At 39.2% G+C, this 18,935-nt stretch overlaps 1 protein-coding gene across 1 annotated transcript in view; it reads right to left on the reverse strand.

The window, feature by feature from the left end:
* MFSD2B (MFSD2 lysolipid transporter B, sphingolipid) overlaps positions 1–18,935 on the reverse strand; it is a gene marked incomplete at its 3' end in the record, with an annotated part of 40,737 nt that overhangs the window by 19,574 nt on the left and 2,228 nt on the right. Inside the window, exons 2-5 of the mRNA XM_081997863.1 lie at positions 14,477–14,593; positions 10,557–10,681; positions 6,942–7,065; positions 4,847–4,925 (exon numbers count right to left, since the gene is read on the reverse strand). Coding sequence (XP_081853989.1) covers positions 4,847–4,925; positions 6,942–7,065; positions 10,557–10,681; positions 14,477–14,593 — 445 coding nt within the window. The remainder of the gene's footprint in view (positions 1–4,846; positions 4,926–6,941; positions 7,066–10,556; positions 10,682–14,476; positions 14,594–18,935) is intronic.

An 18,935-nucleotide genomic window follows, 5' to 3' on the forward strand; every position in this document is an offset into this window, starting at 1 on the left:
AGGATGAGAACTCAAATCCTCCACTGTCTGCAAGCTTGCTCATTTGTCTCACTGAAAAGAAACCTCATCAAACCATTTTCTCATACAGGCAACAAGTAGAAAAAGCAATACCAAGAACAGCAGAACAGGAAAGGTCAGTAACAGAACAGTTTCAAGGAAAGAGACTTTTGTCATCTATTTTCTGATCAGCTTTTAGGAGCCTCCATGGAATAGCCTCTTTTTTACAAGCTGCATGATGGATAAGGCTGAGATTAAGAGCCACAAGAGGATAACATAGAAACCTTTCATCTAGAGGACCAGAGCAGAACTACAGTTTAAATCCTGAATTCTGTTTTTCTAAGGCATGACTAGGAGCCGTAGCATCAGACTTTTAATCTCAAGCTTGATAATAACTTATGAAACATTTGTCAAGCCACTTATCTGATTGGATCTCTGAGTTCTCCAACTGTAAAGTAAAATGATACTTACCTCAGGCTTATGTTGGAAATTATACAGCTGCAAAATCTCGGAAACATCAGGTGCTGTTCTTAACTGCTTAAGACCACAGTCAGGCAGAACTAGCAACCTCAGCCTCAGGTAATAATTCAGATCACTACCTCTCCAAGTGTGATCAGAACAAGGGATCATCTAAAAAAACAACCAAAGTCTCTGCTTGGGAAAGCAAAGATCTCACCTTGTGCATCCAGCTCATGCTTCATGTACTCAAAATCAGGCAACAAGGTGGCTAGTTGTTACAGCTCCACTGCAGGCAAATGGTGAGTAATCTGTGTTCTAGATCCTTCTCACCCTGAGAAATTTCAAGCCCACCATTCTTATTTCCATGCAATATGGTCATACCCAGCATCCCCATGGCAAGGAGATAAATTGAATTCCTGTCCTAGCTCCAGACACTATTTACACATTTTGCATAATCACAGAATCATAGAATAATTTGGGTTGGAAGGGACCTTCAAAGGTCATCTCGTTCCAACCCCCCTGCAATGAGCAGGGACATCTTCAACTACATCAGGTTGCTCAGAGCCCCGTCCAATCTGACCTGGAATGTTTCCAGGGATGGGGCATCTGCCACCTCTCTGGGCAACCTCTGCCAGTGTTTCACCGCCCTCCTTGTGAAAAAGTTCTTCCTTCTCTCTATTCTGAATCTGCCCTATTTTAGTTTGAAACCATTTCCCCTTCTCCTATCACTACAGGCCCTGCTAAAAAGTCTGTCCCCATCTTTCTTACAAGCCCCCTTGAAGTACTGGAAGGCTGCAGTAAGGTCTCCCTGGAGCCTCCTCTTCTCCAGGCTGAACAAACCCAACTCTCTCAGCCTGTCCTCATAGAAGAGGTGTTCCACCTCTTGGATCGTTTTTGTGGCCCTTCTCTGGACCCTCTCCAACAGGTCCATGTCTTTCCTGTGCTGAGGGCTCCAGAGCTGGATGCAGGACTCCAGGTGAGGTCTCACCAGAGCGGAGTAGAGGGGCAGAATCACCTCCCTTGAACTGCCGGCCACGCTGATTTGGATGCAACCCAGGATACGGTTGGCCTTCTGGGCTACGAGCGCACATTGCCGGCTCATGTCCAGCTTTTCATCCACCATTACCCCCAAGTCCCTCTTGGCAGGGCTGCTCTCCATCCCTTCATCCCCCAGCCTGTATTGATACTGGGGGTTGCCCCAACCCAGGTGCAGGACCCTGCACTTGGCCTTGTTGAATCTCATGAGGTTCATATGGGCCCATTCCTCAAGCTCGTCCAGGTCCCTCTGGCTGGCATCCTGTCCCTTAGTGATAGAGATGAATAAGGTTTAATACATGAACAGATCAGGAACAGGGACAAAGACTCCCTGTTTATGAGGGAATGCTCTTCTCATTGACCTAAACATCAGGTTTTTTTCCTACTTGTTCTCTCTCAGTGGTCCCAGGAGTGCCATGTTCCTTTCTCAGAAGCACCATGGGGGATTTTGAAGGGCCACTTCCAGAGTAGGTTGTGTTCTGGTGGTTATCATGCTTTCCTGGGAAGTGACAGGTGTTTTTAAAAATCTCCTAGGTTCAGTTTTATTCAAATTCTCTGCTCTGTAGCAGTCTTCCCAGGTGACCTTGAACACATGCTTTTTTGTGTATCCTTGTAAAGGGATAAAAGCACTTCTCCACCTAATGGGAGGGCAGTGCACACAGCCTGTGAGGTATTCAAACAGTGCAGTAACGATGGCTGTATGTAGCTATGGAAGAACAAGTAAGGAAAAAGAAAGAGAGGCTCCCTAGGAGACTTGGATCATTTAAACCATTGCTAGTATGTTCCCAAACAGAGAATGCTTCTGAATGGAAAATTTGAGGCTTCATGTAACATTAATTTAAACCAATGGGGCGTAAAAAAAAAAATCTTCCCCAAACTTCACATACATTCTTACTAGCAATATTACAGTTCAGTCCATGCACACAAAAATGCTGGCAGATGGTGGAAATCCTAACCTCAACCTGAAGTGTTTGGTCATGAATTAGTCTCAGATGGGCCTTGCAGAACTTCCAAACAGTCGCATACTCAGTGCAAAGGCAACGCACCTGAGTCACACCTTTCATTCAAAACATCACCTATGCATTTATAACCTTTATCTAGGTCTCCTCATCTGCATTTTACCAAGCACTTACATAGAATTAGCTCAGAAGCATCATTATAGGCAACAGAAATACAACCATTGTGAAACCTCATTTTCTAAGTAGCAGCAAGAGCTGAGAAACGGGCAGATTTCAAAGTTCTGTGCGCTCAGAATTTATATACTTTCCACCTTAGCCGGGAAAGCTGATCTTTCAGAAAGCAGATTGTCCTTGAAGTAAGTTATATTTTGCCCAGAATGTAAGTAGGATTTATGTTAAACCAACTTTGGAAACCAATATTTCTACCATGCATTTATAGTAAGGAGCAGAACAAAATTTACAGTAAGCAGTTCTGCTTGTCTCCAGTAGAGGGTAATGGATCCTCTGAGCTCAACCTTTTTTTTTTTTTAAAAGCACACTTCATATTACACAGCTGTTTTTCTTTAAACAGTTGAAGAAATGCCTGAACAACCAACTGCATCCAAGAAATTCTATCAACAAGAATTCTCTATGAAACCCAAAGAAAGGCAAAAGTCTTTAAGTAAAACACTTGTTAAAAAAACGAGAGGGGAAAAAAAAAAGATTCTCGCATAATCATAACCATTACAAGAAAACTTGGCTGCAAACAAATGTAGTTTCAAAATATACAAAAATACCAACATTTGAAAAGTCAAAACTATGGTTCATTCCACCGCCCTATCTTGGCTTAGGAGAACAGCTGTACACTCAAAAGTTAAACCCTTTCTGAACAATGAAATGACACTATAAATGTATAACACCTCTCAGCCATGGAGTTCAACAGTTTTTACGAGCAAAAATTTCACATGCCTATGAAGTCTTGCATGGGACTAGCAGATAGGAAAGCACATTTATTTGGATCACAGCCTCTGAAGACATAAAACCAGACAATAGGAAACACTAGGTACATGGATTTAGTTAGAATTTAGGCCAGATGACTCAGAATACAGTCAGTGCCAAAGAATATAACGCAACTAGAATCTCCCGCTGTTCTGTCCTGTCCTATGACTGCTAGCCCAGACTTTCTCTTGAGATAGTTGATGATAATGCAAATTACAACTGTTCCATGTGGCTGGAAAGGGATTGGTTTGCTCAGGGGACATTGTACCTTGAATTTCGGACATTATTTTTTTTAGCACTTCTGGCCATTTCATTGTGCCTCTATAGTCTAGTTTTCAATGTACTCAAGCAAGTATGTTGAGGGTTAGAAGGACTGACGGAAGAGAAAAGGCTTTTTGCCAGGAAGAGAAAACATTTGCAACAAAAAAATTATAGTTATTCTAAAGCAACACTGAAGGACAAGTTAAGACACAGAAAAGTCTTTCAAGTGACACTGGAGTACTCTTTTCTCTTTACCTTGCTTAATGCTGGTGGCCATAGCAGTTACATAATAAAGAAGGCGTGAGAACAGAGCTGAAGAGAGCAGGAAGGAAATAAATTGTTCTTACATTCAATTTATGATCTATACAGGAAATCTTGGAAAGACATTGATTGCACTTTTCTGGTCTGATCAATTTGCTTCAAAGCAAAAACTTTGTCTGGTTTTGATTGTTGAAGAGCCAGAGATATGGTCTGGAAGCCCTCATTCTTTTAACTAATACAGAGTGCTAGTTATATTACAGCAAGATCTGTCCTTAAACTACCTGGTATATGTTAGAATTAAACAGACACAGCTCAAATGAAAAGAGAGATTTCAGTTGCTGTGGACATGCACACAAAATTACTCTCCTTTTTTGGTGGGGTTAACTGTCTTGGTTCTATGAGTTCTAGAATTTTTTTCAGAGAAAACAGCTTGGAGATTGGAATTTATAACATGAAACACATAAACCCATGGAAATAAAAATTAAATTTCAAAAGAAGAAAAAGAAAATACTCAAAATGACTTTCAGGCTTTCTTGAACTGAATGTTAAAGAAGATCAGCACTTGTTTTTTTCCCCTACAAGTCACCTTTAAATGAAATCATTATTCCCTATCCTGGCTTGGGTAAGAGTGATTTTTATTGTTTTGTCTGGCTAGCAATAAACCAAAAAGTGTTTATAGCCAATCAGACAATTTGAGACAACAAAACATTAATGTCTCCTATTTAGCTAGAAAAATGGAATCATTTGCAAGACAAAATATTTTTCATCAGATATTAAAAAACTTATATAAATGTCCAGTTTAGGGACACAAACCATTAGGAACTTCCTATAGACAGAGAATGATTCTAAATAAAATTCAGCCCTAGTCCAGATGAGAAAGCCCAGATCACACTCACGGTATGCCGTTGCAGAATCTCTCTCCTTCTGGTCTGTGCTGAGAAACATGGTGAGAGCAGAATATGGTACTTGGAATAACTATGCAAAGAAAGAACATCACTTAGGAAATGTCAGGGTAAATGCTGTATTCCTTCGATATCTGAGAAAATGGTTTAATGTGACCTTGGAATTCACTTACTTAGAACATTGCATTTTTTAGCACAAAGACCTGTCTTTCTAATTTGTAAAGCATATACGGGGAAAAAAGTATCTTTTGTAATGTAAATAATAAATAATAAATTACCAAGAGACTTTACCTTAATGCTGTGCTCCTTCAGCATCCTTGGGAAAATGTTCTTCATAGCTAGGCTATAAAGCATCTAGTTTTCTTTGCGCTAGGAGACTCATGTTCCTAGCTTGAGCTAACTAACAGGAAGCAAAGCCATAATGAAGACAATACAATTTTCCACTTTATACAAGCCGGGAGACTGTATAAATCCCCCAAATATTTCAAATATCTGTCTCGCTATGTAATTCCAAGAGATAATTGTGAAAACTACTTTGTCTTCAGTACAATTTGGCCACATACTCTTTAATTTGAGTTAAGAACAGGTAGAAACACCCAATTGCTATGTCCATGCACTGGCAAAAAGGTAGATGAGGAACTTTGCTTGTTTGTTTTTACAGCACTGTAGCATGCAATTGATACCTTGCCATAAAATCTTGGTGGAAACAATGCACTAATAATATTTATTGCAATGCTGGGTAAATGAACCCCGCTTTTACTGCAGAAGAGGCCTTTATCTCCAGTAGTACTTCATTGAAAATAACTATTGAACATTAAAGGCTTCACCTTTTGGATGGTAGTGATGTGAGTGGGACCCTGTCCTCATAGTGTTGAGCTAAAATAAAAATAACTTCTAAAATCTTGGAACAACATATAGACCAAACTCTCAGACTCATATGAAGTGGAAGTGGGACATTACAGATATTGCTCGAACAGTATCTGTAGCCAGGCAAACTAAGTCTGGCAGTCCACATCCTACTCTGTTCATACAAAATGCATTGCTGTTCACCTTCATCAAACATGGCAAGTATATATACTTTCAAGCTCTGCCATGGAAAATCTGTGGTTTTCCTTCAAAAGAGAGAGGGAATTAAATTATTTTAAGCCATCATGAATGTCTTATGGACCATCTTTCTCCAGAGGAAACAAATGACCTAGGGAAGCGTTCCAGCTTAACACAGGAATACAGAATTCCCAGGTCCAACAGATCTGTAAACAGGTGAAAAGCCTGTTTACAAACAATTTAAATACAAACAATTTAAATGCCTGGGAACCACTTTTTCAAAACGTTATCCAGTGAAATTCAGTCAGCCAGGATACACCCCGCCAAATTGCAAGGCACCTGTCTCACTTCCAGTCATAATCTGCTCTGTGATACTGCTTTTGCATGGAGGATGCCTTGTTTCACCTTGATACTGGCTACAAGGGAAAATGAGGTGATGCAACCCCTACGTGTACAGTATAGAACGTGTCAGATAAGTTCTCTGGCATCCACTGAAATGATGGCTTCTGCAAAAATATTGCAAGTTTTGAGCCGTATTACAAAATTCATCTGCTTATACTCCTCTGTCCAGGCATAAATATCATGATGATTGCTCTCAGTACTATTTCAGCTCTGGTACACTGACTTTTCATTGCCTTGTACCTTGTGTCAAAACACCCAGAACTAGAGCTATAAACCTACTTGGTCTCCTAATCTGCTCCTGAAAATGGAAGTTATGAGAAGTTAGATGTCTAACTGGAATTAGGAATCCAAATGTCTCTGTGGATCCATACAAGAATGAGTTGAGTATCTAGGACACTGCCAATGAAAGTGACTGGAGGTAATCTGTCTGAATTAGCAAGTCATTTGCCAGAGAAAGCACTGTCAAAAAACATCAAACAGCAGAGTTTGATAAAAGGACATCTGCCTATCCTTTAAACTCACTAAAAGTTGAAATCAAATGTAAAGTTTTGTTAAATCTCAGTTTACTAAATCTGAATGCATTAAAAAAGAGAGAAAACAAGCAAGTTACTGCTGAAAACAACATGACCTGTAAGTTACTTACTGTGGTCAGTGCTTGGAAAAGGCAGTAGAAAGTCAGGTACCATGCAACTCTTCCTGATACAAAAGGAGGCAGGTACCACATTAAAAAATAGGACACTACCGTGAAGGGTGTACATGCCAGCATCCTGTAAAGAAGATTAACACATGCCAACAATCTCAACAAAATGATAGCAAAGCACATTAAATTTTCCTGCTAATAATCGATGTAATGCAATTTATGTGCAGTTTTTCTAACTACAAAGATGACATGTTTTTAAGCATTAAACATCACCGTGAATTAAATGCACAGATTAATATAAAATGTATACAAGTACTTCCATAAAATGGACAAAACCCCAGGAAATCCGACGGAAAAGAGCTATACTTAAGCTAATATCCCACTCAGAACAGACCGAATTTCATTGCACATGCACGGTAACAGCATACCGATATTGCCATTCCTTAGCACATGTCTCAGACTAGACCTTTATTAGAAAGAACCACTGAAAACTAAGCCCTATTGCCACGTCTTCACATACTTCAGCAATTTTCACGAGTCTATTTATTACCAAGGATTGCCTCTTCCAATTTTAATGCCTTCAGTTTTCCTCTCAAGTCAGCCTCTTCATTGCTACTTCAAGCAAATGCAAATATGTTGATACACTTAAAAATGCTGAAAACATCATAAAAGATATTGGACAGCCCACTGCAATAGTTTCTACAGTCTGTATCTATTTAGGTATATGATAATTTGCTCCATTTCACTCAACAGCAAAACTCCTAATCACTTCAAACACAAAAGGATCATCTTGTGGTGAGGAAGGTGGCTTAAAAAAAAGAACCACAGAAACTTGAATTCCACACATTGCCATTAACCAGCAATTTATTACATTAGTCTAAAAATTATTTCAGGCAAACACTTGTCAAACTTCATGATATGGAAGCAGCGGTTAGATGATATTATTTCCTAAAAGTCTGAGCTGCAGCAGCATCAGGACTCTTCTGTATTCTTGTAAATCAGACTTTAAACAATGTAATTAGATGAGCAAGATCCCAACAAAAAATATCCAAACACATGAAAGAGAAAACAGATTAATCCCTTCACAACAGCACTACTGACATTGGGGGTCAGCTGATTATTTTGCAATCGTGAACTGAAAACCTGGAATACAAAAGAGTAATGTGGGTAAATAGTTTTGTAAAACAATGGCTTTCCCAGACTGCTCTTTGGGATGGACGGCATCACTGGGAGCTGAGCATTTACAAGGAAAGTGCCAGGTTCTGGTATTCTCTGTCCCTCCGGTCCCCAGGCCACAGTTCATCCACAGCTGGTCAGCAATGGAAAACAGATAAGGGTAAAATCCTGACACATCTCAGGAGTCTACCTTCCTCTCTAAAATCGTGAGCTCTTCCAGACTTGTGTCCAGACAGTCACCACAGAAAAATATTTTCATAGTTAATTTTTCATGTGACTTTTCAGCAATAACCCTCTTAGTATTCTTCCCTCCTTCCCTCCTCTTTCCACATTTTCCTTTCCTCATTAATGTCAGTGAGTTTTCAGAGCCTTGCTGAAGTTGCTGAATATCTGATTGTCTCCTATTATCTCCTTTGACAAAATATTTGACGAGCTTTTGTATTTCAAGTCAATGTCTGCTTAAGCCTTTTAAACACATTACATAAAGGAGATCAATAGTGATTGATAACTTATTCTATTGAGTACAGTATTAAGCTATAGTTAAACTTTTGCCCTCTTTACTAATGTTCTTGCTTTGCTGTCAAGCTTTTCTGACAGCCAATTCTATTGCTACACTCTACTTAAGTAGATACTTAAGAAGTCAGAATAATTTCAAAGTATTTTTAAGCTAATGGAAGACCCATTTTTTGCTTTGTGTAAATATGGTCTAACCTCCAATGTGTAGGAACAAAATTCCCATGAAAAAAATTACCACTACCAAAAAACCACACAAAATCCTTCTGCAAAGAAAGCAGCCATTTGATGAATGCATATTAAAGGCTGGGTTAGATAAGCACTTTTCCTGTAAGAAGTGCAAGTTGTACAGTAGTTGGTGTACAGTGCAAAGGGCTGATAACTTCATGCATGTGCCAGGATGGGAGTTATCCTAACATCAATTTAACACTAACACTAAACACATGTATTTGCAGTATTTTCAGAGAATTGGGGGAAAAAAAGGCATCAGAATACAATTTTTTTCTTTCTGAATGTCATTATTTTCTTTCTGAATAAGTTTCTTACTTGGTTAATTCAGTGCTCATTAAAAAGTACTCCATTTACCTGGCCACGAACCAAATCCTGAAAAGAGAAACAGCAGCAAGCTCCTCTTTTCCCATGGGGCTCTTGACAAAAAACTTAAGTTTGACCTGAAGGCCCTGTTCCTCCTAAGGCCAAGAGCAGCTGATCTCAGCCTTCTTCCAACATGTACTTGCCTTCTATTCTTTGTCAGATATAAGCTGCCCACAGACAAGTTTCTGCAAACCTAAACCACATAACAGCAAGAGAACCACCAGCTAAAAAACTGAGCTTATTTTCAATGAAAATTCAACTTCTTTGCTCAGGATACCATATTTACTCTTAGATTTTTGCTGTGAATCAAGTTGGGGGGTTAAATGAATTCAAAATATCTTACAATACATCCTTATAAAGCATGAGATAGAGCAGTGATGAAAGACTCCTTGTTTCACAAACTACTGTCTCCTCCCGACTTCCAAAGTAATAAAAATCCAACAAATAAATGTCCTATGGCATATATGAGCTTGGGCTCCTCTAACATGGACTACCGCTTTCCAATTTTCTTGCTTCACACCTGTCAATATCCTTCCTATACGAGTAACATTCATTCTTCTAACCTCTCCTTATAGCACATGGATGGCACATATACAAGTGTACTTAGCTAGAATGCCTACAAGGCATAAATATGTTGCAGTGAAGCACCACTCTGTCCTCTAGAAATGCTGATCAAAATCTTACAGCATCTCATTCCAGTATAGAAGTCATCGTGATTTTTTAATTAAGTATTTTGATTATGGGGACATAAGAGAAGCAGGACCAGAATGACTGCTGTAAGGAAGAGTGTCATAGAGTGTCAGGGCAGTGCTGGTTGCTGGGCCCTTCACTGCCATGGTGTCACATCTGTTCCACATGTATGTACACATCCTTTACTGAATTACCTAGAGAACTAAAGTTAAAAGAGCTCCTAGAAGGCTGAGATGTTTCTACATGTAGGACACATGTAGAAACAAGTTCCAACTTTGTGGAGGAGTGAAGCCAAACTAAAGAAATCTAGACAAAGTTGAAAATTCAACCACAGATTCAAGAAAGTTTTATATCTGAGCTTCCACTTTTGTTAGCAGCACAGTGTCTTGGCTTTATTTGTTTATGTCTCCAGCAGTAGAAAATCTCTTCTGTGTTTTCATGGGTGAACAAGCTAAAGGGAAATAGACGACATTACAATTTTGCTTTTTGATTTTATATATGTAGAATGAATACAATCACTGTTGTCTGAGAAAGGCAAAGAAAAATTAGTCTAATTCGATGAGATGACTGTATGATCACAACACACACAATATTCATATATATGTGTGTATATATATGTAAATATATGTAGATATTTCTGCTTACCAAGGCATGAGCCGGCCAATTTTTGTCCATCTACTTTTGCTAATAAAAAAGCCAGCAACAGGATCAGTAACTGCACCTGAGGCTTTGCCAATGAACAGCACCAGAGAGGCATGAAATGGAGTAATCTGAAAGTACAGACACAATATTGTAAACAAGAGCCATTGTTTCACAACACAATGAAACAGCATAAAACAACTTTCCAGAAAGAACCTCAGTGTTTTAAAGAATAACGATAGTTCATTTACAAAACATGTCTGCTGCTGTCATGGAAATTACTATTGGTTACTCGTAGCAAACAAATGAGACATTGAGACAGACATCATGCAAGATGGGATTACAGGAAAAAAGTGCAAGGAAGGAGAGATTATGGATGTATTTAGAACTAGGAAAATGAGTCAGGTAGTCAAACAGTAGACTAAAAGTCCTTGTTTTAGTCATAAATCCTGACAGAGTCCCTCTGTAATTATTCCCTCACTTTGTTCCCCACAAAACACCATTTACCCATATCTTTATCTTGACCTGATCTAGAAAAAAAGTAGAGGGAACTGTTTACATGCATTAGATTACCAACAAGGCTGCCAACTGGTGACATGTGGCTGTGGAAGAGGTTGTAGCACAAGCAGACTTTATCCACTCAGAAGTGAACTGTGACAACTGAACGGCATAAGGCACATGTGCTCAAATCCAAGTTGCCAGCACATGTACAATGAATCTCACTTGAAAAATTCTCATGGATTACATAAGAATAAAATGGCCAAGTAGAAAAACCTTTGAAGTTAACCCAGGAGGATCGCATTTAAGTGCCTATATAGAAATACATTTTATCCCAGGCAACATAGTTATTTGTCACATATTTCTATAAAGAGTTTAGGAATTCATATCACACAGTGGTTAAAAACGTGGGGGGAGAAAGAGAGAGTGAGAGACTGCTGAAACAGCCTATGGGGCTTAAACATATGCTGCTTTACACTATCAGTGTTCCAACCCAGCGGAAAGCCTGGCGAATGTGCCTGACACATCACGAAGCTGAGCCAGTATCCCCTGCTTTTCTGCAGAGCTTATTGCCTCCTAGGCAGCATCACATGGCTTCCAGCAGTGCAGGTCCCCTGCCTGCAGAATTTGGTGTAGGTATTCCTTCAGAGGTGAAAGAAAGAAAGAAGAGATAATCTCTGAGATGTCCTGCATGACCTTTGTAAAAGGCAGATGCTACGCACTTTTGTAATCACACCTGTTAAATTCTAGCCCAGATTAGGTGAAATTGCAGGGGCAGACAATCTTTCTGACACCACCAGCTCCAAGACACATACTCCACCCTAGAAAGCTTATGAACAGGGAAGGATCGGGAACGGTTGTCTCCAGCAGGTAATGACAGTGGCTCTCCAAGCATCCTATTGCTGCACTGTAGGACAAGGCTAGGATGAGCACTGGGCTGCGTGCCATAGCAGTTTGCTGACGTTCACCTCATCCACCTTCGCTGGCTTGTACCCTCCCACAGGCAGGGTGGCAAGTAGCCCACTGACCCCAAGGTACCATGGGGGCTGCACTGCAACTGCTCACAAGTCACTATTGCTTCTCAAGAGACAGGTCTGCCAAAACAAGGACAAAATAGCAGTCAGAAAGATACAGGCGTTGAAATATTCCAGTTATGAAGGACACAGGGACAGAAAGCTTCAAATTAGGTGGGTTTTGCATTGGTATTTTGTTCAGATAACTTGAATACACAGGAAGGAAGTGGATATTAGATAAACAGAGGTGGAAGAAAGCCTTGAGGAAAATTAAAATCTCTCTTGTGTTAGGAGTGGAGTCTGTGTAGTCACCCTGTCTTCATCATCAGTATGGGTTTATACATCCCTTGGCTGCATTTTCTTAGCCCCTAAATCTAGACAGTGTCTGTCAGCACCCATGCCAGAAACTTCTCAATGCTAATAAAATGCAAGATATATGTGCTAAATTTACCCATCTCAAAAGGAATAAAGACCAAGATCCTATTATCACAGGCTGTGGTGTTTTCTAGTAATTTGATTCAAGGATCCTGCATGGTTTGGAGTTACATTTATATCTCTGTAGTTTATACAAGTAATTTAGGTGGAACATGGAATTCAAATGGAAAAACTGTAAGCTGCAGAAAGCGAATACAAACGTAATTTTCTTAGAAAGGACACAGGTTATGTATGAAAGATTACACCTAGCACATTTCACAATCTCTCAAAGAGTTAAAACAATTCTGCCCTCTAAGTGGGCAAGGATTAAATCCAGGTAGTGACTATAAAATTATGTGCTGCCCCCTAAAAATGTGTGGAAAAAAACAGAGGATTTCAGAGCTGTTTATCAGGCCTTGAAATAAATCCCATCCCTGCAGGATTACTTCAGAGAACTAAACCATCAGCGAACAAATAATTAAGCCCCTTAATGAAGTAGTTAAGTGTATCATTACAAACATTAGGCAAAATAATTTGGTTTCAGTAGAAGCTTGTTAACAAAATAATTATTATTATGTCATTTAATTCGGTAGTGCCCAAAGATGCAAGAATGGGATCTCAGCTTTCTGGACCCTGTACATAAGCACACAAAGAAATATACAGCCCCTACCTTCAAGAATTTTCAGTTTCTGTGATAAGCAGAGGGTGGGGAAACTACCATATTTATAAGCACCCTGGGAAAATTACATTGGTGTCTTCCTCATTCAGTTAATGCTTCATCATCTCCAATGGCTTGTATTTCCATCCTTGATGTGAGAAACAGCTGTAGTCAGAGCTGCATCCACCTCCCTGCTGCATCTCCAAGTTACCTGTTCCATCTCCAACTCAAGACTCCACACCATCCACTTGCTGTCTTTGACACTGCTGTCCAAAACTGACCCCTTTTCTAGGTCCTGTGACTTCGATTTCAACAAGACACTCAAGGTCTCAGTTTTACATGCCAGTCTTACTGTGTTGCCAATTTTATCAAGTCACATCTCAGCTTCTGACACCAGACTTTTATAGGAAAACCATAAACCTTTGGACACCTCCACTCCTCCAGTCATAATATCCTGTCTTTCTACACCTTAAGGAGCAAATGGATAATGATATCTGATCCAGAACCTCCTGTTCTTTCCAGCAAACAAAAACAGTCATCAGTGCTGAAAGCCACTCATGTAGTTTCAGCTACAGCTCTTCTCACAGTCCCTGCAGTTTGGCTTCATCTCCCTAAAATCCTTCTTTCTGTCCTATAATACTTTTTCTGTCCCACCTAGTTACCATGCAGACATACAAGACAATCCAAAATAGAAAAACAGTGCTTATATATTGATTTTCTTTGTTTCTCTGCTGTCCTGGAGCAGCTGGAAGTCAGATGAATGGGATGACTCCTACAGCTTTGTTTTACCAGGTCTGCTTCTACACCAGAAAGCCACAAACTGGAAGCAAAGAACCTTCAGGAAGGATAACTCAGCTTTCTTTGCAAAGAAATTATCCTAGATAAACCAAATAAAATGTATGTGAAATTATGTTGACTACTGGATGCAACTGCAGTGATTCTTTAATTAAACCAAATGAACAAAACTTTGACCTCAACATGGTGCTATTAACGTCTCGGATGCCTCATATCTTACATTCTCTGACTCCTGACACAGAGGACTGCTTTTTCTTGTGTCTACAAGTGTGTGAGCTCTACAGTGTCTAAAGATCTACCAATGATCCCAAACTAAAAGCAAACAATGTGCACTTCAAAACAGAAAGGAAGCTAGTGAAAAAAGAAAAAAAAAATATTTCCAGAAATGTTTATGTAGTTTCCATGATGACGAACAGCTAGAGGCAATGATAACAAGACAAGTTAAAAGCTTTATTAGATAATTCACCTTTTATCATTCCAGGGACATGGTTGACAACATTATAGTTGAGGTAAGCCTACAGTCTGTAAAGGTTTCTTGTGCTACTTACATGGGCTATGTCTAGCAGGTAGATCTGTAGGAAGAAAGCGGCAGCACTCCCTGCCACTTGATTTGGGGCACCTCCTATTGCATAGCATAATTTGCCGCAAATCGAGAGCCTGTATTCCTGTTCAAGATGAAGCAGAACAAGGATGAGAAAAACAAGATAGACAAGTTAAAAGCTACAGAAATTATATGGCTAAAGTCTAAGGTTAACACAAAATTCAGGTATTTGCTTCACAGGTATTCCACTAATAAATCCATATGCTCTCAACTCCTATCAGCCACAGACATTTGGGTGCTCATTGCTTTGATTTTTAATGGTTTTGTTCCTTAATTCTTCCCCTAAAAACAGATTACAGTGTTTCTATAAGGGTAACTAGGCTTACCTACCTGCTTCTCGCGAGCTGTTAAAAAGGAACAAGTCTACAAACAAGCAAGAAGAAGCAAAGAAGCGCATATACCATGACACTGTTTTCTGAGTCTAGTTTTGTCTTTGACTGTTTAATTCAGATTTTTTTAAACGTTGAAAACTTCTTTACTTTAAAAAGAAATAATCTCCTATATTAATCTTTCAGACCATAATAATTGATATATACTCTCATACCATAGTAATTAGACAACATTCATAGAAGGAAAGTTCCACAGTCAAATGCAGACTGAATAGATTCCAAGCATTTGTGCTCCATTCCTTCCTTCATCACAAAATGCTGGTGTGATGCTGGCAAAGTCACTTGACTTCATACGTCTTCCTTTTGACTTGACTTTTCTATATCTTTTGTGAAAATTGGCATAATAGGGAAAGTGATTTTGCGGCCCAAGACTTGTTTAGGAAGGACTCTAAGTCACTCTAGGTGTGTTTCGAAAATTCTACAAAACTGTGCGCTCTCATTTGCCTTTTGATGTTTGAAAAGTACCATAAGCATCCAAGAATATTCTCTAATAGAATTGCCAAATAAGAGTAAGATAAAAGCTGAAAACAAAGTTTTATAACTGTAATTAAAAGACAAAAAATGCAGAGAGTCTAGCAGAGATTCTAATGAAGAACACTGTGTTTTCCAATAGTAGAAGTTCCAGAATACTGGAAAGTCTTTAAAAAAATCTTAAGATTTAATTTCATGCCATAACATTCAAAATACAGGAACAAAATGTCTCTACATTAATCTTGTATTCCTTTCAAAGGGCCAACATATTCAACCCAAATTTAGAATTTTAGGCTTTCAATCCCCGTTTGAAGATTGCTGTCAGCAGAAACCAGGAAACATGAAGAGAAGCAGCAGTATTAATCCTGGGTCTGCCCTCTCTCTGAACTGACTACATAAGCCCTTAATTCTTACATTAGGTCAGGATAAAAACAGAGATATCGTAGTAAGATCCACCACAATGATAATATTCTGATACACTACCTAATTTCTGAACATTTTTAAATGTGCTAAGTACCGTCATCTTTACTACCCAACAGACTTTTGATAAGTTTTAGACTTCTAGAGGGAGCCTTTCATCATCTAATCATTTTCCTTTGAACTGTTTTATCTGAGTGGGTGTGAACAAGCAAACACGGGTATCAGGACTCTTCCTCCTTTTTGTGTTTCCACAAAGACAGATGGGGTGGCATCCTGTTACTACGCCCAAGTAAAGTGAACAGCGTCAAGGCATGAGCTGCAAAATAGTATCACCATAGCAGGCCTCACTGGTGCTTTGTATTGGCAATTTTTTTCTTTCCAGGAAAAAAAAGAGTGGTAAACAGTCACAAGACAGGCTTCGTCAGAACTATACTATTTAATTTGATAAGAGACTTTAAACACAACAGACAGACTATATACACTTGCTGCACAAAGTAACTCTACATTTTTCATATATAAGTCCTATTAAATGTGAGCTTTACTAGACTTGTGGGGTCTATAGTCTTGTTCGTTTGACTCACAACACAGTCCTCTTGAGCTTTGCTCCAGGGGCTATGTACTTTTAAAGTTTATCACACTGTTTTATTATTTAACCATTCCCTTCTCCTACCCCACCTCCATCCTCCCAGAAACTCAATTACTTTAAAAATTTATTTTCCTCTGATACCTTCCCTTCTGATCTCCAAGCATTGGCAAGATGACTTCCAGACGAAATCGAGAGACACCAAACCACTGCTGTGTAAATCCCATATCCCATTCCACCCCCAAAACAAGCTGAGAAAAAAATTTAGATCCATAACGCTGCTTTCCCACTTATTCCCCCAGTAGCTGTCACAGAATCACAGAATGGGTTGGGTTGGAAGGGACCTTAAAGATCATCTAGTCCAACCCCCTGCCATCAGCAGGGACATCTTCAAGCAGATACGGTTGCTTGGAGCCCCGTCCAACCTGACCTTGAACTCTTCTAGGGATGGGTCATCCACAACTTCTCTGGGCAGCCTGTGCCATTGTCTCACCACCCTCATCATAAAAAATTCTTCCTTATGCCCCTCTTTCAGTTTAAAACCATTGCCTCTTGTCCTCTCAATAGCTAAAGCCATAACACAGAAAAGGTAAGTGCCTCCATATAATATACACGATTCCAAAATATTTTTATAACACAAAAAATGTTAAGTTCTTAAGAATTAGTCTAATGAAAATGGTGGTACAGGAAACAGTCAACCAAGATCTAAACTGGCAGGCTGCAGGCAGTACTCCTGTCTTTACATCAGTTTCATGATCAGAAAATGTGCAATCTTGACACATTCACATTTTTTTGAAAAAGTCTCACTGTGATTCCACACCCTCCCAGGATGCTGCTCAACTACTTTCTGAACTGCACTCCCAGATCACCTTGAAGCAAAGTTAATACTTTGGTCACAGCAGGAGTTAAGTTTTCATTGAATTTTGTTTATGACTGTTATTTTCAGAATAAAACAAGCTGTCAGAGGGACACAACATACAGAACAACCTGTTCGGTCAGCCGCAGAAATGCAGGGAATCAGCAGTTCATGAACTTCCTGAAATGGAGGTTACATCCTGATCCCTGTTTAATGCCCATTTTCCTTTTATTTTGCCTCATTACTTTTGGAACTAATTTGTATGTCACGTCATAATACATCACAGCAGTTTTACACGTGAATGACATACACCATGAAATGAAATGCCATGGCATTCATTGTAGACCTGCTGCCTGGTAATTTCATCGAGTGCCCCTGAGTTTCTATCTGCTGAGAAATAATTATTCAGACTCTACATTCTGGTGTCTCTTTCCAAAAGAAGCAGACCATAATTTATTTTGACTCTCCCTATTGAAGTTATATGGCAATCGCTATGTTTTCTACCTCAGTAGCCTATGAGACAACGGTGAAAATGAAGGTAGGTCTCTGCACCCGTAAAGCTGAAACATTTCCTTCTTTCTAACTTCCTAGGCTTACAGTTAAGAGTAGAAAAGATACACGTGGCAGCTGTCTGTTACAGGCTATAGAGGAGTAAGTCCTCCAGCCTTGCCTGGGTTTACATTGTGTTGCTACTAAATGACGCCAGAAACTGTCTTGAGGAGGATAATGTCACGCTTGTGCAAAGCAGCATGACCAATGGCAGCGCATTGACTATGAGCAACTAACAGGGTTTTTCTCTTAAGACTGAAGTTGCCTGCTGCATTGCTGCCTCAGGCAACAGAAATTGCTTGATTTATGTGAAATCAAGTGAAAGGTTTTTCATCTGTGTACGTTTGTCAGTAAGCTTAAGTACTCCAAAAATTCACTAGAGATCTGAATGTGGAGGCAGTGGTCAAGTAAGGAACAAAATACAAAGTGTTTACAACATTAATTTTGGTTTTAGACCCCTGCAGCATAGTTGAAAATCAACATCAAATTGCTTCCCCAAGCTTTAGAAGGAAGCTAAAGGGTGTAAGGGGAAGGAAGGTCAAATAAAGTTACAATCTTTTTTTTGTTCTCAGATTAATTTGACAATTTTGTACTTCTACATGGCCCCATCACACCAAAGGTAATTGTATTTCAAGGTAAACCAAGAAAGCAAAATAGCTGAGAGGTTTGATTTTGCTCCTTAAACAGAAGGATAAGTTTAAACATTGTTCTAGAAAACTAATGCGTCTCATACACTGTAGTTCCTTTATTTTTAATTCTCTCGTAAGTTAAAAACATACTTTTCATTGCTTGTAAATTCTCCCTTCCTCAACAGAACAGAAATTGAATACAATGTTTATAACAGATCACCTTATTTCTAAAACAAAAAAAGTCTTTAGCACATTGAAAACAACTCTTCGCAACTGTGTGAAGTTATTGTATGAACATTATGGGCATAGGGAGCAGCTCTATTTTGTCTTAAGCTATTGTTTATCAGTCGAGTCCAGAACTGAACCAACGAGTAGTTTAAAAGCAGTAAAAAGAGCGCAAAACCTGTGACTCAAAGATAAATGCTAGTCTAGGTTTATCTGAGAAACAATGAAAATGTAGCGAATGAGGAACAGCTTTTGAGTCAGCTTTTCTCTCGGTCTGTAATTAA

The sequence above is a fragment of the Phaethon aethereus genome (genome assembly GCF_964289735.1).
Source record: "Phaethon aethereus genome assembly, chromosome: 3".
NCBI classification, from domain to species: Eukaryota; Metazoa; Chordata; class Aves; order Phaethontiformes; family Phaethontidae; genus Phaethon; species Phaethon aethereus.